At 36.8% G+C, this 21,079-nt stretch overlaps 2 protein-coding genes across 4 annotated transcripts in view; one reads left to right on the top strand and one right to left on the bottom strand.

Annotated features, from left to right (window-relative positions):
* The window catches only part of LOC121655119 (follistatin-related protein 1-like), a 24,518-nt gene extending 12,981 nt beyond the window's left edge, over positions 1 to 11,537 (bottom strand). Inside the window, exons 1-3 of one of the 3 annotated variants that reach the window (XM_042009550.1) lie at positions 11,441 to 11,537; positions 10,661 to 10,846; positions 4,913 to 4,993 (exon numbers count right to left, since the gene is read on the bottom strand). The gene's annotated coding sequence lies outside the window, so the exon portion shown is untranslated. Of the gene's footprint in view, positions 1 to 4,912; positions 4,994 to 10,660; positions 10,847 to 11,369 lie in introns of all 3 variants that reach the window. The other 2 variants (XM_042009549.1, XM_042009548.1) reach the window with 2 other exon arrangements.
* Positions 5,819 to 17,741, top strand: LOC121655116 (gap junction alpha-5 protein-like). Its single transcript, XM_042009541.1, has 7 exons — positions 5,819 to 6,172; positions 11,428 to 11,575; positions 12,161 to 12,325; positions 13,286 to 13,582; positions 14,078 to 14,143; positions 14,232 to 14,380; positions 15,521 to 17,741. The coding sequence occupies exons 2-7, from the start codon at positions 11,507 to 11,509 to the stop codon at positions 15,987 to 15,989; spliced, it is 1,215 nt and encodes a 404-aa protein (XP_041865475.1). The 5' UTR covers positions 5,819 to 6,172; positions 11,428 to 11,506; the 3' UTR covers positions 15,990 to 17,741.
* The last annotated feature ends 3,338 nt before the right edge of the window (positions 17,742 to 21,079 follow it).

Raw genomic sequence — 21,079 nt, forward strand, 5'->3', positions numbered from 1 at the left:
TCTTCCATATTATCTGATGGTTTCTGTTCATTTCGCACTTAGTAAAGTACCTTTTGAAACTAATAATAATCAAGATTGTTTGTTTTTTAGTCTGATAAATTGTCCTCAACAACCTGCTTAGTGTATCTACACCACATTCATACTGAATAATCTCTCTTCCTCTTTGTCACCCTCCCTGCATCTGTCAGTCTCTGGTGTCAGCTGTGTGCCAGAGGAGGTGGCGAGGTTCAGATAAACCCACCCTGCTGGTGTGCGCTGCAACACCAGTTGAGCATTTCCTATAAATAGTCCAGAGGGGTCAGCCGAGTTTGTGCACATAACATTTGTGTGTGTGCTCTCTTTTAAGGCAAGGTATGTTATTGCTGCTCTTATGAGCTTAATGTAAGACGATAACAGAGGTGTGATGCATGCAAAAACACACTGAAATGCTTACACACACACACATACACACACACTTAGAAGAGCTGGGAAGGAGGTGATGACAGGAGCTAAAAGTGTGCTTGCACTCTCGGCTCTTCATCAGGGAACATCAATTATTTGAGAAGCAAGTTCATGTTAATAAACACGCCTATAGACATTCATTTTTATTTTATTTATTTATATTTCTTTTTTTTTTATTTTTTGTAGGCATGGATGTTTTTTCCCCTGAATATAAGATTACTTAAATGTGAAAGAAAATATTCCAAAACTGTTTTTGAATAGTTGTTTATTAGTTGGGTAGTAATTATATCAAGTGTGAAGTTAGATGTTTTTGTTTTGTTGTATGTGTATTAAATTTCAAAGGAAAAGAAAGTTTCCTAATTAGTCATTCTTTAAATTTGTTGACATTTGGCTGTGCATTTCAGGAAGGCATTTTATTCCTGTGCAAGTACAACTAGTAATGTTATGTAAGGCTGTTATAGCAATGCTATTCTAGCTAGCACTAGATTAGTTTTAGAATAAAACTAATCTGCTGTTCTCTCTGCTCACCCATAACTGCACCACCAAGCTAAAGTCCAACTTTGTCAGGTTCAGTGATCACAAAGTGGAGGTGGGTCTCAGCAGCAACAGTGAATCACCTTAAAGAGCTGGTGTCACATCAACAATATGCCAATATAGAGACGACAAAGAAAGATTTTTTGTTTTTAATTTCCTGGCTGAGACCATTAAAAGGATCCCCTTCTCCTGCACTGAGGACATGTTCCAGGCATGCAGAGCCTCTGTTATTGTTAAGGATCTACAGACCTTCTACCATAAAGCAGGAGGTTCTGCAGCACCAGGTCCTGCACTGCAAGGTTCTACAACAGTTTCTCTGTCAGACTCCATAAATACTCTGATATTATCCAACACCCAACTTTCATAGCTCACTCTTCAACCTACACCACACATACTGTAGACAATCACTGTGCTTCATACAAAATAGACAAATTATATTCAGAACAGATCACAGAAAATGGGTCATTTAGCAAGAGACAATGTACAGTGCAACTGTTGCAGCACTTTACTCTGCCTTATAAAACTTACCTCCATAGCTCTATTGCTTTTATCTATGTTGCATTATTTAATTGAACATTTTTTTCTAGATTTGAATATATATTGTCCATGCTTGGTCCGCAGAAACACAGATTCTTCTGTATACTGTATAATAATAGAGTTAGGTTTAGGTGAGATGGCAAATAGAAACACCGGTCAGTATATGAAATTCTGGATGGACACAACCTCAAAAGGCCTTTCTTTATATTCCAAGAATAAAGATTTACAGGCTTGTACTCCAGAATGAAAGAGGTAACAGAATTTTCTCATTTTTGGGCCTTGTACACAGGCTATGAGGACACAGAAAACCTGTTAGAAAACCTTTAGAAAATTAATTTAGCACAATATGGGACCTTTAAAGCTGTTCAGAATGAGATCACCCTTGTCATCCATTCTGGACTACACAGACGAATCCACACCATCCACCGAAGTGGAGCTAAATGGCATGACTTCACCATTTAACCACCTGCAGCAGTCTTAATTCACTGTTAGTCTTATTCAGGTCAAAACTGTCATAACACACTTGGAAAACAATTTAATCACAGTTCAGCCATGTCAACATCAAAAGATAGCTTTAGATTTTACATTTGCTGGAAAATTGAAAGCTTGTGGTTGTTTAGTGCTGCTCACCACCATGTTTTAAGTGTCACATGGTGAAACCACAGCTCCAGAAGCTGCAGATAAGACACACTAATAATGGCCTGTGGGAAAACAGAGTGCATTTGATGCTATCACAAGTTCTCTTGGAAGAAGAGACCCTAACCCTACAAATTTTCCACACTGAAAAACAAAGCTTCAGGCAAAATTCTGTTTAAAGAGTCAACCTTCTGTAAGTCGGAAGTCATAAACTGGGACCACTTGTTACGTATTATGTCTTAAGCAAAAATGCTATTCTAACTTTTTAAAAGTGAACTTAAAAGATGGTCATCAAGTTCAGTTCAGTTTCAGTCTATATTAATTATACTGGATTTGACCTGATTCAATTGAAATTAACAGCTCATGAAGGAGAACAGAAGCACATAGAGAACAGGATGACTGTTCTTGTACAAGGATCCTTTGCTGGTTTCCCACCCACAAACACTATAAAGTACTTCTGATGCTGGGAATTTTCACACTCGTGTTTGGTGTGTTTTATAAATAAATAAAAAAGCAGACTGTTTGATATGCTGAGAGATGATATCAAGAGCGTATTGATACAAAAGAGCACATGGTCTTTAAGAATAAAACTTAAACCTGAGAACTTGATTCAGGGCACACAGGTTTTTGGTACATGGGAATTTTTTCCTCTCTCATGCAAAAGGCTTCCTCAGTATTAGTTTGATACTTGGTGTGATAAGCTGCCTCCTTGGTTTTATGATTGTTGCTCCAGCTTGAAATATAAAGATTCCTTGACTCGTCTCTCAAACCCGATGTCTCTGTCCATATGTAAACATTCCTGTTTTTTAGTTTTTTTACAAGCGAACTGCTAGATTACCATGACTTAAATCAGCACAGAAATAAAAAATTGCATTAGATTTCATATCATTTTATAGCCCTTCAACTATGTATTTTCAAAATAAATAACATTTACTACAACCTTATCTTTTTTTAACACAATATTAATGAATGGTAGTTATTTTTATTTATACATTTTATAATGGTTAAATATAAGTCCCACAACTGTAGGTTGCATAAGAGTGATCTGAGTCAATGACTCATGTTGACACAGGTTCTGATATGTTGTTAGGTTTAGGACACCACACCTTCAGGAATGAAATAAGCTTGATTTTTCATGTTTTTCTCCTTTGTTCACAAAGTGCTGTAAAACAAAAAAAAATTGCTGTTGTTGAATACTGTACAAACTTCTGATGTTGACAGAGAAAAAATATTAATCATCAAAAATATTAATTAATGATATATTCAGTATCAACATGTTTTGCTTCTCTATTATGATAACGTAGTGTGCTTATTATGTTTTCTTCCTAAAATATTTGTGTGGTAGCTTGGCACTATAATCTAAAACAGGGAAAATAGATACTGTGTCTATAGGCTACATGAAACATATTCTTCACACACTTAATCATATTGCCGAGTTTAATTACAAGGTCTTAGAACTTGACTTCTTTACTTTTGGGTCAAAACTGATTAATGATACTCTTGTCCTGATGTTCATATTAAATTAAATTAAAGCTAATAGAAGTTAGCATGCTAACCACTTGATTGTTATTGACACGTGCTAGCATTGTTGTTGTTAACATGCTAACTTACCATAGCTCAAAGTAGTGCTGTGTCACCAGCTTGTCTGTTGGCTAGTCAGAAACTCTGGGATATTTTTTTTTTTTTATGGAAAACATAGATAGTAAACAGCTATAATTCTGCCAAAGGCTCCACTGGAGAGTTAACTGGCTTGCTAACATCGAGTCTCATTACACCACAATGTAAACTATGGCCTATGAACTCTAGTCTGCAGTGACTGTTTGGCTTGTTTCCTACTATTTCCACGCATAGCCTGCTTTTATTTACATTATAACAACACAGTTATAATATAATATGCAATATGACATTTGCATTCTTGCAGCATACATATATCATACTTATTCACATGCATTATCCCTCCCTTTTTAAAATTTTTAAAGTTTTCATTGTAATATTTATTGTTAAAGTCTTACATAATTCAGTGACTTTATGTTGTCTACAGGTGCGGAGTGTGCCAACAACCTGTGTTCTCACCGTTTCATCATCACTGCTTGTATCTTATATTACGAGGCAGATCATTTATTTCTATATTAATGAAAGCAAAACAGCAAGAACCCTTACTGACGTAGCAACCGCCACAGGAAGGTTTTAGGTGGGACATCTCCAGCTCATCTTGGATCTGATTGGTTAAAAGTTGTGATGGTGTGAAACAGCTGTTTCTGTGCCTGACTATGCAGATGGTTCCATATGATTAACTACCTGAAACATCAGATTATTTTTTTTAGTGTGATAATGTATTCTGCTAACACGTTGTCATGATTTTTTTTGGCTGTTTTTGGTTCAGTACCTGTTAGATTTCTATTTGGAGTCTTATTGTGTGTGTTCCTTATTTTTTTTAGAAAGGTTTCTTTGAGTTTAAGCTGGGTTTTCTGTGTTTTGGTTATTTATTTAGTTTCCACTATGTTCTGTATTCTTTGGTCCAGTTAACATTGTTGGTCTTACTTCCTGCTTTATTATGTAGAGGTTTCCTCCTGTGTTGTATTTACTTCCTGCTTCCTTGTTTCACCTGGTTCTGAGTTACTGATTAACACACCATCATGTCATCCTAACTTCATTTAGTCAGTTATGAGTTTTCAAATTTAACTTTGGGTCAAATTCTTATTGTCTGTCCTACTGGTGCAACGCCTTTGGTTTCTTTAAATAAAGTTTTCCTTTCTCTACCCACCTGTCTCTTGCCTGCCAATCCTGCTTGTGGATCCTTCCTTGTCTCCTTTTGATTACAGATGATCTCAGCTCCACCAGGAAGCTTCAAAATGAAATAAAATGATGGAAAAAAAATTACACTGCATGCAAAGTTAAGTTTATTAATCTAAAAGTTAAATAAAAATCAAATATGAACAAAGGCATTAACAAATAGATAAATATTTACAGTACTTGCAGTATTTACATCAGGTTATATTTCAAATCTATGGTTAAGTGCAGATAATAATAATAATAATAATAAACCATACACTTGGGCTCATTACTCACATGACATATTAAATTTTTCTCAGTAACATAAGCTGGAACAGCGATCCAGACACAGTCCAAACTTTTCTGCCTTGTGGTTCTACGATGGTGGAACAAGCTAAAATGTGCTATCAGAGCAGAGGCATCCATCTTTACATCATCTCTAACCTAAACTTACATACTTTGTACAGCAGTACATACTCTGCTTGTAGTCTGTGATTGTGATAGATTTGAGCTGATTTATCCCTATAAGTCAGGGATTTTTTGTTTCATTACACTGAAGCTTAAATGTTATTCCTGATTTTTCCTGATTTTTTATTCTGGGTGGCAAGTTCGTACTTTGTTAGTGAATTCATATTTTGAGTTTGTCTCAGTCACTGCAATCCCTTATCAGAGAGCTGGAGGGCCAAAGAGAGACATATAGAGTATACTAGAGTGACACAGAGGAATGCAGGGTCTGGGACCTTCAGCCATTGTGTCTTCATACAATATGTGACTTCCTTTAGATGCCAGACGCCACAAACAAACAGAAGAACATACGTTAGCATTGAATAGCAGGCAGCAAGGCACCAACCCCACTTCCTCTGGAGATGTGGATGAAGGAGAGGCAGAGGGGGAAGGAGGGGGAGAGGCCAGTATAAACTACAGTCTCAGTCATTTCATTTCTGTTCAGACCTCTGGACACAAACTGCTCACATCTGTCAGCAGCTGGACCAACTCTCTATTAACTCAAGTGAATGAGATGCTCATCGATTTAAACTGAAAGAAACTTTTTCCTCACATTCAGTTTTTCAGGCTGGACTGAAACAAGCTGTGGACAACTGGAAGACATCTGGACTCCTGCAACTATCTGACCTTGACGATCACCTCTGAGGGGAGGAGACTGCCTTGCTCAAAGGCACCTCAACAACAACACTCTAACGCCTCAAAAAACTCTTCTCAGTTTGCCATCATCAGACCACCTGTTGAAACTCAGGTAAAACATGTATATGAATCCCTTTCTTTTTTATGTTAAGTGGGCCAGAAATGTATGTATTAATTTTTTAATAAAATTGCAATATATTTTCTTAGGCATTAACTATGAAAAATCACCACTGATCACCACTTTCTAATGAATTTCATACCTGTGAAAGGGGAAATTTCGCCAAACTAACATTTTAGCCTCCTACAATTTGATTTGAAAAAAAAAAAAACAATTTGTCACTCAGAAAAGTCCGGGCAGGACCTTCACACTCAACACAAGTCGTTGCAACGGGGTTATACCTTGCGCTTCAGTCTAAGTCCAGAGCAGATTTGAGAGGCAATAAAGTACTGTGACAAAAAGATAGACAACAAAACACAATAACAGTTAGCTTGATAAGGCCCCTATGACTCCCCCCCCCCCCCATTATAAATTAGAAGAATGTCCCACATATACTCTTAAAGGTGGGATGTTTAATTCTAAAAGTAAGTTTCTCCAGTGCTAAGGAGTTGAAAGCTCGGTTTATAAATAGGCTTCCAAGATTTACCTTGTTTTATACATTTTCTAGAGGCATAAATCCCTGAATACACAGTGTTGGGCACAGCTTTATCTTCACACCTGTGACATATGGAAGCATATTTAGCTCTTCTGTCCAGAGGCTTTGTATTTGGGGGCATTTCCATAGCTCCACATTTAATGCATATATCTTGGGTAGAAATTAATTTGTTCAATAACCTCGGTGTTACATTGTCATTAGCCGTTTACATTGTATTAAATTTGAGGCTGTTTCTGAGCTTTCAAGCATGTAAAGACAAATTCATTTAATTTAGAACATTATCAGTAAAACATACATTAGATCTGATATGTTGAACAATCTTAATTCAATAATAATTTTCTTCTTTGTGTATTGGTAATAACATGAAAGAGAGAACAAAGAAAAAAATTATAACTAAAATAAATTTCAACATTAAAATTTTAGTATAAATACTTTAGTCACAGTAAATATATTACATGTGATGCTAATCACCTGAGCTTTTCATTCATGTCTCTGATTTCACGGAGCTGAACCATTAATGCTTTATTAACTGTGTAAGTTATAAATAAAGCCTTTTATCAGATTAAAAACATCCTCGTGTCGATGTAATAGATTCATCATTTATTATTGTAGACTAACATTGGGAAGAGAGGTCTTCTTTTGTGTGTGTGTGTGTGTGTGTGTGTGTGTGTGTGTGTGTGTGTGTGTGTGTGTGTGTGTGTGTGTGTGTGTGTGGCCGGTATTAAGACAGGATGCAGAACAATACTGAGTGCACTATAATGAACACACACTGGCACATACACACATTCCCAGACAAAGGTTAAGCGAAAGTCTATACAGGGAAGTAATATTGTTATTAATGATGCTGGGAGCACTTTTGAAAGATGTGAACACACACACAAAGACACACATTTCTTAAAGCCTTTAGGTCTTACAAAAACAGGAAGGGATGGGCATTTCAGGGAGTTTTCATAAAGAAATGGGTGAAAACTTTTTATATGTCCCATTAAGATATGCTTCTTGTCTCATTTTCTGCAGCAGATTTTTAAGTTTGGATTATCTTTAGAGTTTAAACCCTGAATCAGTCTAAAAAAAGTTGGCATGTAAGTTATCAGTGAAAACCAGAAGCAGAGAAACAGTCTATTCAGTAAAACACTATTTGTGACACTTACCCTGAGATTAGAGAAATGACACAAATCAAAAGATAACGCTGTTTCTGTGTGTTAAGCAACTTAATTTCCCCTCCACCCAAAAATGCTTGTCATTGTTCTGGAACTTGGATGTCCCATGCCTCGCGGTGATGCTTACAGCTTCAAATTCTTTCTTAGACCATTTAATGAGTAATTCTGTGAGGGGAAAACCAACATATAAAAATAACAAATTCAGTGACAAGGGGAAACTATCATGGGATCAACAGCTTTATCACACTTTCTAAAACCATATTAATTATAGATATTTGTGAAGTGCAGGAATGTGCAAAAAGTCTTGATCCACCCCTCATTTCTTCATATTGTACTTCTAAGCAGACTAACCAGACTTTCTTTAGTTAGCCTCAAGGCTTTCTGAAGATCCTTCAAAAAATTTCTTTTGACATTTGGCTGCATTTATATTTACTTTCAGTCCCATCCTTATACCTGACTATTTACAGAGGAATGCAGTTTTTGTTTGTTAAGCCACACTGACATATGAATCATTCAAGCATGAAAAGGCTCCTAAATTATGGGATGAACTATGTGTTGACACATAAAAGACAATTTTGTAAAGAACCTGTTTTCAGTCAGATCTTTGGGAGCTTTGTTCCTAGCAGCCTGTCACAAAGATTGATCATTTGTTATTTATTGAACACCAAAAATAACACAGAAAATAGTAATTTTGCAGCAACAAGATGATCCCCAAAGTGTTATCAGCTGAAAACCTGGTATGTCTCAGCATAGGGTGCAGGACAAGTGGACAAGTGGAAGACTGTATATAACAGATGAACATGATTATGAAAGATACAAATGCATCTGGACCTTCAATTGATCCATCTACTTTTGGCTGGAGCTCCATCAGAAATGGTCTCCATGAAAGGATGGCTGTCTAGAAACCATTAATGACAGAAAACTGCCCAGCAAGTTTTTAAATAAAAAAAACTGCACCAGTGTTTTAGATTTCCTGCAACTGTGCTATAAAAATCTAATTATTATTATTATTATTATTATTATTATTATTATTATTATTATTATTATTAAGAAATAAGGGGTGGATTAAGAATTAAGTACGATATTAATATAAATTTACATTGCCTGACAAGACAAAGCGGCACACAATTTTTTATACAAAATTACATCTGTTAGCATCTTTGCATTGACTTCATTGATGTCACAGTTTGCTTAGTTTGGTCTGACATCATATTTGGCGTTACAGTCCCAAACATAGTGGAGTTAGAATTTAGGTGCATAAATTTTGAGATGGCAAAATTTTTCAATGGCATTTTGTTTAATATAAGGAAGTTTTTATGCAACATTTTTTAATCCTGTAATTTTATGTTTATGTGAGCTAAATATGGCGAGCATTGTGTGGGCCGGCCGTGGCCCAAATGCCCAAAGCAGATGCAGAAATGGCCTGTGTCTGATCATCCTGAATCAACATAGCTAGTAAAGGGCAAATGTGGGCCAAAGTAAAGAGCAGACATGGGCCATATCTGGTTTCAAATCTTTTTTTACTCTCTGGGATGGGACTTGACATGATATCCCATGATGTCTATCCTCTACCATGTCACCATGAGAGCTTCTGAACATGTGACAGATTTGCCATGGTACATGTACATTAGCTTGTGTCATTACACAAGTTTTGAGGATTTATTACCGTTTAACATAATGCAAAAATATAGGCATGCTACAATTTTGAAAGCAGATGTAGACATTTTACATGTATTTTTACCTGTATTCAGATATAAAATCAGGCATTATCAGCGCATGTGTGCAGTGGCACAATGATAGAGGCAGTGTCTGTGTGCGTGTGTCTGTGTGTGTGTGTGTGTTAGCCGTGTTTACAGTAAATGTCTAGTTTTCCTTCCCCAGAGACAGGCGGAGACGGAGTGTGGGAACTGAGAGTGAAGCTAAACTAAGACATGGGCACAGACATTTTATTAATGGGGTCAGAGCTGGGCTGGAGAGGGAGGTTGAAAGGTCAAGATAATAAAAGAACACACACATACACACACATCCCTGCAGGAATGATTGTTGACTAATATGTGGTCAAGTTTCCACAGTGGCCATTCTGCCATAATTCTGCAGAAACAAAAGTAAGAAGAAAAGACTGCTAGTTAATCATGATAAAATAAGATCCGGTCTTCGAGGGCCGGTATCCTGCAGGTATTGGATGTGTCCCTGCAGCAACACACCTGATTCAAATGACTGTATCATGAGGAGACTTGTGCAGAACTTGACAACAAGCTGTTGGAGATCCATTGTATTTGAATCAGGTGTGTTGCAGTAGCAAAACATCCAATACCTGCAGGACACAGGCCCTCTAGGACCTTATGCAATGATAGTCCTATGCGTTGTTGAGATTTAAAAAGCACTTTATCAAACCAGAGAAATGACAGAACTAAGATGGTATACATGTTGCATACCTGAGATTTCAGCAAGTCAGGGCTTAAACTTGAAAAGAGCTTTGACTGAATGCAGAGTTTTGTATATTATACAACTTAAATCTACACTTTTAAAGCAACATGCATAGTAGGGAAATTTTGAAGTCATCCTGGTTTGATTGATAAATTGATATTTGTTCCATGTTTCTCTTAGAGATTTTTTAAAATTACTTTTGGTAAAGGAATCATTTCTAAAAGTGGGAAATTAGAAACAAAAGCAGAACGTAATACAGTTCAGGGTGGGCTAAGGCCAAAATAAACTAGAAAAAATATCTAAATAAAACATGAGGTTACCTTTATTAAACAATGAATAAACTGAAATTCAACTCCTTACCTTCTTAGTCTAACAAAACAGAAGAATAGGGAACAAAAATGGAATGGCAGCCCTCCCCTGCGAACTACAGGATCCATCAGGTTACTGAATGGTTCAGGTGTAGCACATGGCTTGTTGGAAGGAGATGAGTGAGTTCTTGCCTCAGTCCAGGTCTTTAGAGCAATCCTACACGGACCAGTCGAGCTGCTGGAAGATGCACCAATCAAGGCATGACAACTTCATGCTGGTAGCTTCAACCACAGCAGTGGTAACATTTTTAATCAGCACATCTAATTAATACTCGTAAAATATTTTTTGCAAGCTGTCATTGTTTGAGATTCAGTCTAACCTCCTGTTATTCCTTCCTTTTGTCCTTCACTCTCATCAGGAGCAGGGTTATGCATTACATGTAGGTATTTGTTTTGAAAGAAAACATACTTAAATTGATATAAAAGCACACATGATTACAGCTAACACGTCCTAATTCATGCATTTTAACTCCCATCACGTCACATAAACGTTGCCAAGCAGAAACTTCTATCCTACGGATATCTTGCCCTGGCATAATGTAAAACCACAAAACCATTATCACTTAGAAACAATTCAACAAGTTTGGTAAATAAACGTATAACATAGTTTCTGGTGTGACAGAGCTAGCTTACTGAGCATCTTAACCTTAAACACGCTACCTAGCTTTGTCATTTGTTAACAAAGCAGAACTGATAGGTACCTGAACGCCCCACCTGACCCTGCTGCACATCTAAACCTGTATGCTCTCTGTTACTCAGGTGGATCTCGTACCTGTGGAATTATAGCTCAGAGCTCATTAACGGACAAGTTGGAAAGTCTTTGCTGAACTAGTCGGTCATGGCAGACTGGAGCCTGCTGGGAAACTTCCTGGAGGAAGTACAGGAACACTCCACTTCTGTCGGCAAAGTATGACACACAAACACACGCCCCCAAAACACACATTTCATGCCAGGCAGCGAGGCACCAGGTTGACATATACACACTCAAAATAGATTGTAAATGTATTTCTAAAACTTCCTGTTTATATCCTGACCTACAGTTCACATCTTGGCATCTGTCAGTTCTCTAAAAATATGCATATATTAAGTTTATGTTGATACAGATGTGTTATTATATAAATAGTATGAAAAAAATAACAATTTACAGGGAATTCTTGAAAAGGAAATTGGAGATATTTATTTTAATTTGAAATATGTTTTCTGAGTCTTTAAATTCAAGCATGATTTGCATTTTTAGATTAATTGTACAGTTTAATCAAGTATTACAAATGAATCAAGAAACAGCTGTAGGTGAGACATATTGAAAAAATTTATATGTAATTAAGTTCTAAAATAAGACCTTAATTAATACGATTTTTCTAACAGTGAGCACTGATTGCTAAAGCAGTTTGAAAGTATAAAGACTATTATCATTATTTGCATCTATATTGTTTCCATACTATTGTTGTTTGGAAGGTTTAGTTGACTTTATTTGTTGTTTTTTGCTCCACAGGTGTGGCTGACCATCCTGTTTATCTTCCGGATCCTGGTTCTCGGGACGGCGGCTGAGTCATCATGGGGAGACGAACAGGAGGATTTCAACTGCGACACAGTGCAGCCAGGCTGCGAGAACGTCTGCTACGACCAAGCCTTCCCCATAGCACACATACGATACTGGGTAATGCACCGCACAGCCTGATGATCTGCCATGGGACAAAAACAGAAAGTAAATGGATCATTCAGAATTTACTGAGAAAAAAATCTAATAAATGAGTGTTATTTTAGATCCTAAAATTACCATATTACTATGAACTATTGATTAACTATGAACTATGACTAATGAACCAGTCAGCATCCGGAGTGCAGATGTCAAGCTTTTATCGAGTGTTGTTAATCTGATAAAAGATAGATTTTAAGATAAGATGAGACTTTATTTGTCCCACAGTGGATAAATTCATCTGGACAGTACACATTTTTCTTTATCATTCAGGTCTGGTTACTGGACAGCAGATGGATGAATATAGTTTAGTTTTTCTTTAGTTAGTTATGCTCTGCTAAATTCACATCACTCACACATATGCTATATATTGAGGAATATGGCAGCATTTTCCAATGGTAGGAAAAACTTAATGTGTCCTTTCAGGAAATCAGTAGAGAATACACGATGCCCTTTTGCATGCTAGAATATGTTTGCATGGGCATTAAGTTCTCAGAATCCAACTTCTGTGAAACGTCAACCCCATTTTCTACAGTCTATGCTGCAGTTCGGAGCACAGCTGTTTTAAAGCTTCTTCCTTGCTGGTGAATTCAAGGAAACTTTGCATCTGTAAGCAGAAACCTCCAGGTTTCATTTCCAAACAATAGTTTTTGTTTGCAGTGCTTATCAAGATTTCAGATGCTGGCATGTCCTTGAATGCAGCATTTAAACAGGTTCCTGGTTTTATTGAGTACCAGAACCGTCACTGCCAAGTATCACATTGTTTTACTTGTCCGCTTACATATAACTTTGGTCTAGATAGAATTGAATAAAAGAATGGCAGTTGATGGCTTATATATGCTAAGTTTCTTTTGTGTTTTTCTTTTACATTTGAGCGTCACCAACCTTTAATCAAACTAAATCTGGCTCATGTCTTCACAGGTTCTCCAAATTGTTTTCGTCTCCACACCCAGTCTGATCTACATGGGCCATGCTATGCACACTGTTCGCCAAGAAGAGAAGAGGAGGAGCAGAGCGGATGAGGAGGGAGACGGGGGAGGGGGGGAAGATGACCCAGGAGGAGGAGGAGAAGGAGGACGAGAGGGAAAACAGGGGCGAAAAGGAGACAAGGATGAAGAAAAGGAGAAAAATGAAGGATCATCAACGGGTCGAGTTCGGCTGAGGGGAGCTCTGCTGAAGACATACATACTAAGTATACTGATCCGCAGCATCATGGAGGTAAATATGTCTGGACTTGTTCTGGACGTATACTTCAGGGTTCAGACTCAGAACGTACTCTTTGGTCTTCAGCTGCAGAGCTTGAAGCTGGTAGAGGCCAAAAGCAGAATTAAAAGTAGGGCTGCATTTATCAGTTAATTACTGCAAGATGTTAATTAAAGATTAAGTTGGTTACATCCCTACTTTTCTTTTACTTACTTCTTTTAGTTACTTTTCAGACGATTTTTGACTTTGTTAGCTAGGATGCTGTATTAGCTGCACATACTGGTTAATACAGAAGAATTTTCAGAGGAACTTTGGGTTACATCGCAAGAAATGCACAATCTTAAAAATGTCTAGTAGGAATTTGTCATAACGTATTAATGTTTACTTCTTACAACAGGCTACCTGACTGTTTAACACGTCTGACACCCCCACCATATGAAGAACATTTTTGGCAGCCACTAAACCTCCTCTATCTGTAAATAAATTCTACTTCTCTTCATTTTTCACCAGGTAGTGTTTTTGTGTCTCCAGTATTTCCTGTATGGAATCTTTCTTCATCCTCTGTATGTGTGCAAGGTAACATCAGAAATTATTTTAATCTCATTGTTTAAAGTAAAGTCCCTTCTTTAGGTGTGTGATCATTTCTTCTTACCTTTCCTCTCAGTCCTGGCCATGTCCACATCCCGTCAACTGTTATGTCTCCAGGCCAACAGAGAAAAATGTCTTCATAGTGTTCATGTTGGTGGTGTCAGCCGTCTCGTTGGTCCTCAGTGTTCTCGAGCTGCATCACCTGGCATGGAGGCACTGCTGCAGGTAAGAGCTCACATTTTCCACAGAGAAATTTCCATTTAAGATGATCACTGAGCTTTACTGCAGGTCCAAAAGCCAGACTGCTGGTCTGAGTTATGTTTCAAAAGACCTGGTTGCAAGACCATGTACTTATTTATCAAGTTTAAATCAATTTGTGTTTAAACTTTCTGAAATATTTACTTTTTATTTTAATCTCAGAGAAAAACAACTCAACATAGAAATCATTTACTTCATCTGTACATGAAATATAAAATTGGCTGCCCATGTTATTTTCAATTATTTAGTTTTATGGATAAGATAAGATAAGATAAGATAAGATAAGATAAGATAAGATAAGATAAGATAAGGAACTGTATGTCTTCACCGGGTGTTTCTACTGCCCCCAAGTGGCCAGAAAAGTAATAAACTACAGGTTGAAATGACTAGAAAGACTTTTTATCCTCTTATTTAAAACTGACATGTACAGTAAATAGGATGTGACCCAGATTGTTTTCTACAACTTATACCTGTATTTTAGGTAGTCTGTGAACCAAAAGCTGTTCGTGACAACAAATATATTAAATTCTGATTCAGTTCACATTGGGAAATAATGTGTCATTTCTAGGAGGGCCTGAAACAAAGATAAATGAATACTGTTAGGACGTCTGAAACCCGCCTTCATTGGCATACTTATGTGATAAAAAACAAAAATAAATACACTAGGAAGCTGTGCTGTCAATATAGAAATTAGTACATTTATAAATCTTTTATTTAATTATAAATACATTGTATAATTATAGAAAAAAGAATTAATAGTTTAGATGAATAAAAGAATGGAGAAAAAGATCAAATAAAAAATATAATTTAACAAAAGAATGAAAATAAAAGCAGTTATATCACTTTAGCATTTTGTATATAGATTATTGGATTGTTTCTTTCTTAAGCAACACTTATTGTCATATTTATTTTATTCATATATTTATTGTATTCATTTATTTTTTATTATTATTATATCGGTTTTTGTCCTTTTACGTAATGCCCCTTTCATATCTCACTTCATTTTATGAGTTCATATACTAAAAAGTCCAACATCTACCAATTTAAATATTTCCAGTGAGACTGCATCATACCTGTGAAGTAACTTGTGTAAATTCTTGTTTGCAGGCGGCTCTTCTTCTCTAAAAAGGCCGTCGTTCCTGCAAACACCTCTCCAACCCGACAGCTGTCTGTGTCCCCTCCTCCGCCATCGACCCCACCTCCAGATTTCAACCAGTGTGTAACCAGCTCTTCACACTTCCTCGCCCTTCCTTTCCCCAACCATCGCCTGGCCCACCAGCAAAACTCAGAAAACATGGTCACAGAGAAGAACAAAATAGCTGCTTCGCTGGAGGAGGCAAACTTCCTCCAGATGAACTGCTATTCATCCAGATGGCAGAACTCTGGAGATGCTCCAAACCAAGATGGCGCGTACCTGAGGTCTGACCCTAACTGCTACAGCCCTGAGAGCAGAGACTTGAGCTGTCTTCAGATCCAGAATGGAGGCCCGGACGGGCTCCTGCTGAAAGACAAGCGACGATTCAGCAAAATCAGCGGAACGAGCAGCCGAACGAGAGCAGACGACCTCTCTGTTTAGATAAAACTCAGCTTTAAACAAGCTGCAGGAATCCAAGTCTGCAGATTTCTTATGAGCACCAAATGTCTCAGTTTTTTAATACAAGAAGCTCCACTTGATTTTTAAACAAACTGGAATTATTTCCTTTTGCCATTACAGCGCTCTTAAAGCTTGTGTAGAAGCTTTAAACTGATTGAGGGTCAGGAAATCAGGAAGGAGCACAAAACTCTCAACAAATGGGCAGCCATGTTTGATTTTGGTGCTAAATGGACCCAAAATCCTGCAAAATTTGCAGGATCGTGACCAGAACTGACACAAACGGTTGGCTAAACTGAATACAGGAGTATTTTTACTTAATAATTTATGTAATTTTATGAGTGGAAGACACCTGTTGCCATATTTGTTTCACATTAATATTGTCCTGACAAAAGAGCAGGACAAACTTTAACATCACAGAAATGTACTTTAATCACACAGAAAAAGAAATCCACTTCTTAAATTCATCAAATTTATCTCGTCATTTCTTAGTTTAGACGTTAAAAGAGTGTTACACGGTCAATGTTTCACAGTTCAGCTGTTTGTCCTCCATATCAGACTGATTTGTAGAGGTGAGCATCACACCTTTGGACTACAAAAGCCTTGGACCTCTGGACCAAATCCTGAACCCACTGACTCACTGGCTGGACTGGGATTGTTGTTAAATGGCCCTGAAATCTTATTACAAGACATGATTCACTGGAACTGAACCAAACATTTTGTTTGTTCTATTTTTCTATGCCACTTATCCCAGTTCAGGGTTGCAGGAAGCTGGAGAGAACTCAGAGAGAACTCACGCATACACGGGGAGAACAAGCAAACTCCGGTTTTTACTCTTTATGTGAAAATCAAAACCTTTTGGGTTTGTTTGACTTTTACCTGCAGCAGTGTTTGTTTTCCATCACATGGGATGCAGACGTTTGGTCACCTGTTTCTCTGATGCTGGTTGCTGCTTCACACCAGCACAGTTTTTATTATATCACCACATTTTAAATGACATGCTTAGTGTAACTCATAAACAGTCAGTTTGTCTGTATTATTATCATTCTAACAATCAATACCTGGATTATTTTAAAGCATCTACAAACACAATCGCAGTTTAGGGATTGTTTTGTTTTCAGGTTGTGCAATAGCATTACATCACTAGTCTAAAGTATTATTATGTCATGTCTAGTTTCAGATTGTTTATTTATTATACCACATAAACAATGTGAATTCTTTGTATGTTTAAAGAGATTTTCTCATGAAAGTACAATTAAAACTTGTTAATCATATTTAATCTACTTGTTAAAACTTTTAAACTTTGGTCTCAGTTCAGTTTTAATAGAAATATGACAGTGTAGCATAACATGTTCATACTGAAGTACTTGTATCTCAAAATTCTGGTTTAGTATATTAATAAATGTTCCTAAAAGGAATGCCACAGTCAACAGCAATCTGAATAAATGATCTGAAAGGCGACAAATTTGATGTAATTGTAGCTATAGGGTCAGTAACTTCTGAATGTTCATGCATTAATTAACCAAGCTGGTTTATTTAATTACAAACAGGAACTTCAGAACTAGACAGAAAGTAGCTGGACACATGGGAATTGCTTAAGAGAGGGGTGTTCTAGGATTAAAACAAACTGTTCCCATGGCCAGTGTCCACTTTAGGAAAAGGGCTGATGGGAGAATTCCCAGTCAGGTCATCTGAATACATTAGGAATGTTTGGGAACTGCATCACTAAAGGGTTTAATTTTCCTTTCCTCTTCTCTCCCATCTACAGCAGCATCATGCTGTGAACAAAATGTCCACCATAAAAGGAATCAGAACATCTGCTTGCACTCTTGCCAACATTACACCGTCTATATAATAAATGATAAATTATTTTATAATTATTATTATTATTATTATTACACAGTCATGGAGCCATAAATAGTCAATGATGTTGTGTTTGCAAACACTAATTTTAGCTCCTGTTTTTTCTCTTTTTTTAAGAAAAAAGGGAAGCTTGAAGATCTGCCCACCTTCTTGTTTCACTCCTTCTGATAACAAGGCCTGCTTGTGCCTTTACTAAAAATACATAAAAAAGCAATCAGCAGACATGGAAAGATGTGCTGCATCTCCAGATGGGTCTGTTGTCCAGCCAAACTGCCGTGAAACAGCTGCTTTGTTTATTTGTGTTCCTCCTAAAATCAACAATTATCTCTTTTGTTTGTGTTCAAGATGAGGAGAATGTTTCTGCACCATCTCACAAACTGACTGAACAGTTCTCTGCACTCACTGATACACCCCACAACTGTAATCAGAGTCAAGTAGATGACAGTGCTCGGAGTTGTATTGGGAGTCTGAGGTGTATGTACAAATATAGAGATAACAAAAACGTATTTTTTTTATATTAATATAAATATAGAGAAAACTGTGATTAAAGTCAAAGCTTAAAATTCAGAAAGTGATCAGAGTTTAATATATTTATTAAAATCAGTGGCAATTACTGAGTGAATGGTGATGTGATACAACGTTGTTTTAGAACAGTGCCCTCTTGTGGCCTTATTGAATACATGCACCGTAAAAACTACAACGTAGGTAAAATACTTTTGTTTCATCCATCCGTTTTCCACACCGACTTTATCCTTTTCAGGACCTTTATCCCAGCTGCCACTGGAGGAGAGGGAGGGTCAGGTTAAGGATAGTGAAGTCAGTAATAGTTATGGTTAAGATAAATATTGAGGAAATTATATCTTCCGACCATTTAAAGTGGAGCTGTGGATGAATTTACATTACTGTACATTGCTTACCAATTTAATCAATTTTAACTACAGTAAATTTACAGTAAAAAAAAACTTTATGAGAACTTTTACCTTTAACATTTTGTTTAGGCTTTTACAAAATAGACAGAAAGTTTTCGACCTGTCAGATTCTCATTTTAGAGATAAATACAGTTTTTTTTTTTTTTGTTTTTTTGTTTTTTATGTGTGTGTGTGTTAAATATAAAAGCATAAAATATCCTGTTTACAAAAGTATTTCCAGGGGCAGAGCTAGAGGGAGGCACTGAAATCTGATTGGACCGCAGAGGTGCCATCTCAGGTGATTGACAGGTAACTAGGGGAGAACAGAAATGTATTTCCAGACATGCACAGATCACCAGTATTATTACACCAGTTTTAAGTCAATTTTAAAATATTATAGTAGAGTCAACTACTTTCAATGAAAGAAGAATCTCAAAGTCCTTCACACAATTCTGAAAAAACTGGTAGAGTACATGCTCTCTCAGTACATTATGTGCTGCGTTCACTTGCACTTGGGCCTCTGAGACTTACAAAAATAAAGGTCAGCTTACACCATACGTTTGTTAGAATTCTTGACATTCACTTGACATGCACGCTGCATCTCTTTGCACGCTGTATTTTGTTTCCTGTGACGAAGCTCACGCACGCAGTCACCTGTTTGTCATCCACCATCCCATAATGCACATAGCTTGTGTTTCATCTATATTTAGGGCCCAAATAGAGCTTCTTTACTGCTGCCCGTGTGTTCCTGTAAATGTCATCATAAATTACAAAAACATCAAAAGTGAAATTTAAAATTAGCTTTCACATTGTTTTTGAAACCTTGGGTCAAATCAAGGTTAAACTTGTCTTTAGAGCTTCCCACCTTAACGTGGACATGTCTTACTGCTGATATAATCCAGCTGTGAACTTTGTGACTGACATACAGTCACACACAACATGTGTGTCTACTGAGTTTTTATTGTAAAACACCCACTAGATCCCACAAAGATCACTAAATTCCTAAAATCCTTTGACATTGCTGATCCTCTAATGTAGTTTCTATACACATGAACACATTTAAATGGCTCCAACTTGGTATAAGAGCATCTTAAATGCATCCAACATAATTATCCACACTGTTTAACCCAAACATGGACTTTACATCATTGCTATTTAGTGAAAAGCTTACTATCGGGTAGAAAAAAGCAAGAATGAATGGAGATATGCCATGCTATTAAACAATACATTAAATGTTTAATTGCTTAAAAAACTATCCTTACCACGACAAGTAAGGGAATTAGTGTTTGGTGGATTATGTATTTGTTGTAATGATGCTTCTTGGTAAAAGAACAAAAAAATCTGAAACTATTGGAAAGTCTGTTTGTAAGGAATATGTATTTGTGGGATGGGCAGCAGAGTTGACAATGTAGGTTCCTCCCATAAAAACTTGCCAAATCTTTGTTGCCACTGCCAAAAAGCTCATTCTGCTAGTTTAATAAGGTACTTTATCGTCATTGTACAAGAATGTACAATGAAATTCGAGTGCACTGTCAGGATACGGACTCATACCTATGTAAATCAATGAGATGCCATGCATACACTCATAAGCCATACAATAGCGCTGATGTATGCAAAGGTAAGTAGGAAAAAACGAAAAATTGATAAATATTGCATATTAAAAAAATAGTCTTGTGTTTAGTGGCTTTGAGTTCAGTTGTTATGACTGAGGGGTAAAAACTGTTCAGGAATTATAGGATGTGAGTCTTTATGAATCTGTATCTCATACCAAATGGCAAGAGTCCAAAAAGGTTATGGACAGGGTGGAAATGGTTCTTAACAACGTTGAGTGAATTCTAATGTTTCACTTGTTTCCTGTCTTTTATTGGACTGGATGATTGAAGTCTGAAGAAACAAAACATATTAGTAATTTAACAGTTTCCTCGTTTAGCAAACTCGTTTAACAAGCTGTTGTATGTGGGCACAACTCACTTTCTCAACTCTGCTGCTCATCCCACAAATACATTTTCCTTACAAATGTGACTCCATTTAACACACAGGCTTTCCAACAGTAAAAGATTTATGGCCAAGAAGAATTATTACAACAATATAGATAACTTTGAGGTGTCGAACCTGTGACTCTGTTTATAACGAGACATATTGTGCATAAATATCATGTAAGATATAATCACTGCATTCAACCTTATTTCACATGTTTTTGTTTTTTTTTGTTGTTGTTGTTTTTTGTACTTGAGATGTCATTGCAGGCTTCATCAGATCTGCCAACTTCTAGATCTGACCCCGAGATTGACAGTTGACCCAAAT

This window comes from Melanotaenia boesemani, chromosome 16 (genome assembly GCF_017639745.1).
Source record: "Melanotaenia boesemani isolate fMelBoe1 chromosome 16, fMelBoe1.pri, whole genome shotgun sequence".
In the NCBI taxonomy this organism is placed as follows: Eukaryota; Metazoa; Chordata; class Actinopteri; order Atheriniformes; family Melanotaeniidae; genus Melanotaenia; species Melanotaenia boesemani.